The sequence below is a fragment of the Spermophilus citellus genome (genome assembly GCF_964194105.1).
Source record: "Spermophilus citellus genome assembly, chromosome: 10".
Lineage (NCBI taxonomy): Eukaryota > Metazoa > Chordata > Mammalia > Rodentia > Sciuridae > Spermophilus > Spermophilus citellus.
The window spans coordinates 106,065,519-106,071,690 of NC_138197.1; the positions used below are offsets into that span (position 1 = coordinate 106,065,519).

Here is a 6,172-nt window from a genome sequence, read left to right on the forward strand (position 1 = left end):
AAGCGAGAAAGGAGATTACAGAGCTCACATTTGTTTTGCAAAGCAAGGGTGCAAGGATCATCCATCCTTGGAACTCTCAAAGTGACTTGATAGTGACTTGATAGCCTGTCTTTGGAGTGTTGGACATTAACCTGATCTGTCTCCTGTTTTCTTGTTTAAATAGGAAGGTTTGGCTCTTCCTGAACTAGAAGCTAGCTGCTTCTCCACCCAGATCTCACCATCACCATTCAAGCCAGCAGATGCTACTATAAAAAGCAATAAAAACAATAGGTTCCCCACCCTTGCTTATTATTCTACAAAGCAGAAAACACCGATACATCAAGAGATTACAATAAAACTTTTCTTGTTGCAAGAATCCTTAATATTTGCATTTCAACAGCACACTATGGTGATTCCAGGTGTGGTGTCCAGTGCAAAGCCTAAAAACAACCGGCTTGCAAAAGAGGAGATAGGCACTCCACTTCTCTTCCTCATTTTAGAGACTCTGGGAGAATGTTCTGGTGACTACTTCTTTTTCACCAGGCACTATCTCTCCGTCCTGCCCTTTTCCACACAGGTGGAAGGGGCTTTATTCTTGCTACTTCCGTCCTTATGTGTACATCTCCAAGACTAGGCATCTATTTAAAGCATGATGTTAAGCGGGTTGTTTAATCAAGCATTTTCAACACACTGTTGCCTTCATTCTAAACTACCGATTTGCATAAATCCTCAATTTCCCTTTTCCCCCACCACTTCCATCCCTCCACACATTTCAGAAATGCAATCTCCTATAGAACCTCTGGGGGGTGAAAGGGCAGCCTTACCCAACCCTCCGCAAATACCAGAACAATTCTGAAAGGAAGAAGTAAGAAAAGGTAGGAACCGTCAGTGGTTCAAAGAACTGTGGATGGGGGTACAGTGGCGTCCCTTTCTAGACGTCCAGGCAGATATTTGTTTCAAGGCGGGCGGGGAGGTCTCTAATTGTACCTCCGGGCAGTGCTTTTACCCACAGTGTTTCATGTACAAAGCACAATTTAGCAACACTGGGTATTATCTCAATAACTATCATTAGATGTGCCCATTTAAAAAAAGAAGAACTTTTTCTCTTTTGTAATGGAAGAAGGTGCATGCACTGTGGAGGCGTTACTTCATCTCTAGCTCTCTGGAGGGCCCACCCAGAGCTGCAAACTAGGCAAACGCCACATGAAGCCAAGTTTCCGCACGCGGCCGGGCAGGTTCCCCGCCCCGGGGAGCGCGGCCACTTTGGTGCTCAGTGTTGGGTTCATTCCCGCCGCTGCACCCGCGTCCGCGGCTCGACCCGCGCCCACCTAGGACTGCACAAATAAATCTGGGTTCCAGCGAGCAAGGATGGCACGTGGAGAGCTGTTTCATAATCTCCCGGAATCCACGGGAAAACGGCTCCCGTGCAAAGACATGCTTTCCCGTGATAACTGAAACTCCCAGGCCAAAGAACCGAACCTTCCATCGGATGCAGTTTCCGACTGACAGCTGCAAACTTAACTGCTGCGGCTCCAAACTTGACACCGACTCCCTCTCATCACTCCCACTCCTCTCCGATCCTCCAGGCTGGGTGGCTCTGGCTTGCACGCCACACCAGCCTCCCCCGCACCCTCTAGGCTCTCCCGGCAGGCGCAACCCTGCATATACCGGTTACCGGTCCCAAGGAGTGCCGGCCTCCTCGGGGCTTTGGGGCACGATTTTCTTGGAAAGCCAGTGAGCTCCCGGGCATGCCCTACTCACTTGTGTCTTCTTCATAAGGAAAGGCAGCGCTGCGATCCAGCCCAGGCAGCGATGTGGCGACTCCGTTTAGCTGTTCTGGGGCTCCAGCATATTGCACGAGCAGCGGCGGCAGATAGTCCAAGCATTGGGCAGCCCGAGCGCAGCGCCCTCTCTACAGCCCGTGCTTCCCGCAGCGCTCCCGGTCCCAGCGCGAGGCGGCGAGTGAAGCCCGGGCCACCGCGCCGCCAGCGCTTTTATATAGATCCCTCCCGCCCGCTCTGGACACGCCTCCTTCCCTTCCGGAGCCCCGGGGAGGAGAGACGCTGGCAAGGGCAAGGCGGAGACCCGGGAGGGCGGCCAGAGTGCGGTGAATGCCCCAGAAGTTGGACGGGTTAGGCCAAGCGCGTACCCAGCCTGGGGGCCTAGGCGCGCACCAGCGAGCTGCCACGAGGGTGTGGGGGCGCTTTGGGAGAAGCTTAGCAACCTGCGGCCGCCGCGCTCAGCCGTGTGCAGGGCGCTGCGAGTCCCAGCTTGGCCTCCGGGCTTCGCCGGGACTCACCTGGCACCGCCTGAGGACAGACGAAATTCCTCGCGGTTGGGGAGAGCTGGGAGCTTGGTCTTTTACTCGGAGGCAGAACGCGAGAGGACGCTGAAAGCAGTGCGCGAGAGGAGTTCGCTTCACCACACCTCGCCTTAGGGAAATTAAAAAAAAAAAAAAGTTTAATTAGGATCCGTAGTTATGCCAATGTCTTACCCCCTTGATTTTTTTAAAAACAATTACTTTAGTGAATGAATATTTAATATTAAAGGAATTATTGACGCAGGGTTAAGTATTGCTAAGAGAGATGCTATTTTCAGAATGATTTACTGCATTGTCTTTAGAAACCAAAATTGAAAGAAAAATGGTAGATTATTAAACGTGCAGATCGTTAACACAACACAGGTTTTGAAAGCTTTACTTTTTTTTAGAGAAGTTTTTGGATTCAGAAAGATAATGCAACAGTAATAGTAATAGCTAACACCAGTATGCGATGCCCCGATTTCCTGTGTACCAGGCTAAGAACTTTAACATAAATTCTCTCATTAAATCTTTCCCACAAACCGATTGTATAGATTGATCCTTTATTTTAAATTTCCATTTCACGGATGGTGAAACACGGCCAGATGATTTTCCTAAACAACCTAGTAAATGGCAGAGTGCTAATTTAAATCTCGAGCCCTTTCAATCCCAGGACACACACAAAAAATAAAAATAAATCTAGAGCCTTGGCTATACTGCCTTCTAAAAATACTTTGAGCAGATATCTATTTGATTATCCAAAAGGCTTCAATATTTATTCTTAAAACTGAAGAACATTAAAAAGCATTTTGTTAGCTTGATAATGAAAATGTTAGATATTAACCTCAATGATCTTTTGGAGCGAGCATTATATATGAATTCGGGAATTAGTTATTTTCTTAAGACTGTAAGATTCCAAATTTGCCTTAATTAGTTCACTTGCCTTTGTTAAAAATAAATATGCCAAATCTGTAGTGAGAGGAAAACCTAGATAAAGTTTGAAGTTCACCATGTTAGTTTTCTTTTGCTGCTGTAAAAAAAAAAAAAAAAAAAACCACCATAAATGAAATGGCTTAAAGCTCACAAATTCATCTTAGAGTTGGAGGTCAAAAGTCCAAAACGGTCTCTTTGGGCTAAAACCAAGCTGTTGGCAGGATTGCATTCCTTTCTGGAGACTATGAGAGAGTTTCCCTGCCTTTCGGAGTTTATCTAGAGTTTGTCCACAAAACTGCCAGCAATGCTACATTGAGTCCTCACCTCAAACAATTCTCACCTTCTCCCCCACCCCCCCTCTCTCTTCTGTTCCCTATTACACTTCTAAGGACCTTTGTGATTACATTGAACCTACCTGGATAATCCAGGATAATCTCCCCATTTTAAGGTCAATTGTTTACCAAACTCAATCCTATCTATGGCCTATTTATCCCTTGTCATGGAACATGGCATTCACAGCTTCTGGGGATAATGACATAGATCTCTTTGGGGGACTATTAGTCTACTGTACTTAACAACAAACAAGTTCAGGGAGAACAGAAACAGATATGAGTTCAGTACATCACTGCATCCCTCCTCAATTGCTTCACCCTGTGGGCACACCCAGCTAGAAGAGTTTCCTCCTCCATAGCTACAAAAACAAATTTTTGAGAAAAGAACCACAAAAGTTGAAAGCATTAAATAATTGCTTTTACTTTCAATCGGAAAGGTGCTACAAACCATTTTGAAAAGGGGTGGAAAGAAGGTGGAAGACAACAAATATTATATTAGAAAATCATTTTACTGAATGATTTTTCCCTGGTAATCCTAATTTTAAATAACCAGCCATCTGTATCATTTTGCTTTAAGAGTCTTCCAAACAGCTGCCTATCTACCAGGTACAAAGAAGCTGTGTTCCTGAAACTTACCCTGTTATGTCTCATGAAAAGAGAAATGGTTTTGAGGAAGGTTGGTTCTGCTTCAGATTTACTGCAGGCCAGAAGACTTTGCCTCAAAGATTTAGCAGTGAAACATCCATAACTATAAATGTTCCCTAGATGACTTTAGGTGGTACACAGATGAACTTGTTTGCTTATAAAGTAGATATATATTAAAATGTCTATTTTAAAATATATTTAGATAGCATATAAAACATGATGCAAAGTTGGTAATAGCTTAAATTTGTGTGTGTGTGTGTGTGTGTGTGTGTGTGTGTGTGTGTGTGTAGCCTTTATCAAAAATTAGGCCGGCATGATGGTATAGCGCGATAATCTCCGCAGGAGGCTGGGGCCAGAGGATTCAAGTTCCAGGCCAGCCTCAGCAGCTTAGGGAAGCCCTAAGAAACTCAGTGAGACTCTGAATCTAAATAAACTACAAAAGGGGCTGGGGGTATGGCTCAGTGGTTAAGTGCCCCTGGGTTTAATAACTGCTACCCCAAAAAAATAGTATAAATACATTATATATCAAATTTAAAATGGTTGCTTAATTTTAATAATTGAAGTTTAGCAAATATTTGTTTCTTTATTAAGCTGTTTTTTTTAAATCAAGTATTTTATTTTCCCCTGTTTTATTAAGATATAATTGACAAATAAAAATACATATTTTTGCCATGTGCAGTGTAATGTCTGATTGTACATTGGGAAATTTTAAATAATGATGATTAACATTTATCACTTGGCATACTTATTTGTGGGAATGAGAACACTTAGAATCTACTTTTTAAAGAAGTTTTCAAGTATACTTTCCATTAATATTAACTATAGTTAACATGCTGTACAGTAAGTCTCCAGAACTTATTCATCTGAAGCTTTGTACCATTTAACCAACATATCCCTATTCCTCTTAGAAAAAAAAGTTTCAATTTAAACTGAATTTAATGTGTGACATTAAGTAAATAATAAATAGTAGTAAAGGAAAATGAATATGACAAAAATCATGATGACACTTAATGAAGTCTGGGAAGCATAAATCATACTAATTTTATGAGACCAATAGGAAAGAATGACCTAATAATTGGGCTAGGTAAAGAAACCAGACAGTGGATCTATCGGAAATTTAGTTCAATTTCTTTTTATTGGCATGTTCTATTCATCTTACACAATGCACTTACTCTCCTTTCTCCTTCCCTTCTTTTACCTCTCATTTACCTGTTTCTCTTCCCATCTATACCACTCCGAAGCTCTAGCCATATTAATATCATTGCTACTTTCCCCTTCCATAACTCTTGTCTTAGCCCCTTTTATTTTTCTAGAACAAAACAACACACACTGAGTTAATTTATGAAGAACAGAGGTTTATTTAAGTCATCATTCTTAGCTAGAGCTAAGAGAATGGCCCTGTCATTTGCTTGGCATCCAGTGAGGGCCTTCTTGCTACATCATAACATAGTGGAAGGTATCACATGGTTCAATAGCAAGCATGCCAGAGAGTTCACTTTGATAACACAGTCACTCCCATGATATCCCATAGGATTCATCCAGTCTTGATTGCAAAGCACTCATGACCCAATCACCCTGCAAAAGTACCCCTTCAGCACAGCTGGACTGAATACCAAGTTTCCAGCCATGAATTCCAAGGGACATACTCACCCCATAGCAACTCTGATATTTTGTTTCCTTTGTACTGCCGCTTTACAGTTTTGTTGCATAATCAGGTTATTTGAAATTAAGTCAAAGGAATTTAAAGAAGATATCAAAGGGATTAAAAAGAGCTGGTATGCAAATCAAAGATTGTAGATAAATTCATCCAGAGGTTAAAAGTGGGTCAGAAAAAAACAGACTTTAAAGCTTGCTTTTGAGAGAAGACACAAGCCAGCATTCAGTTCCTTAGCCGAAGAGGACCAGGGAGCTACTTAAAAAGTTAACATGAGGCAGGGCTATGTCCCCAAGAGACAGAAGGCATGGGGATGTTTTCTCACGGAAG

General features: G+C 42.8%; 1 protein-coding gene across 2 annotated transcripts in view; it reads right to left on the reverse strand.

The window, feature by feature from the left end:
- Nucleotides 1–2,094, reverse strand: part of KITLG (KIT ligand) — an 85,394-nt gene extending 83,300 nt beyond the window's left edge. Inside the window, exon 1 of one of the 2 annotated variants that reach the window (XM_081311063.1) lies at nt 1,741–2,094. In XM_081311063.1, coding sequence (XP_081167189.1) covers nt 1,741–1,755 — 15 coding nt within the window. In that variant the 5' untranslated portion in view covers nt 1,756–2,094. The remainder of the gene's footprint in view (nt 1–1,740) is intronic. The other variant, XM_081311062.1, reaches the window with a different exon arrangement.
- Nucleotides 2,095–6,172: the final 4,078 nt, after the last annotated feature.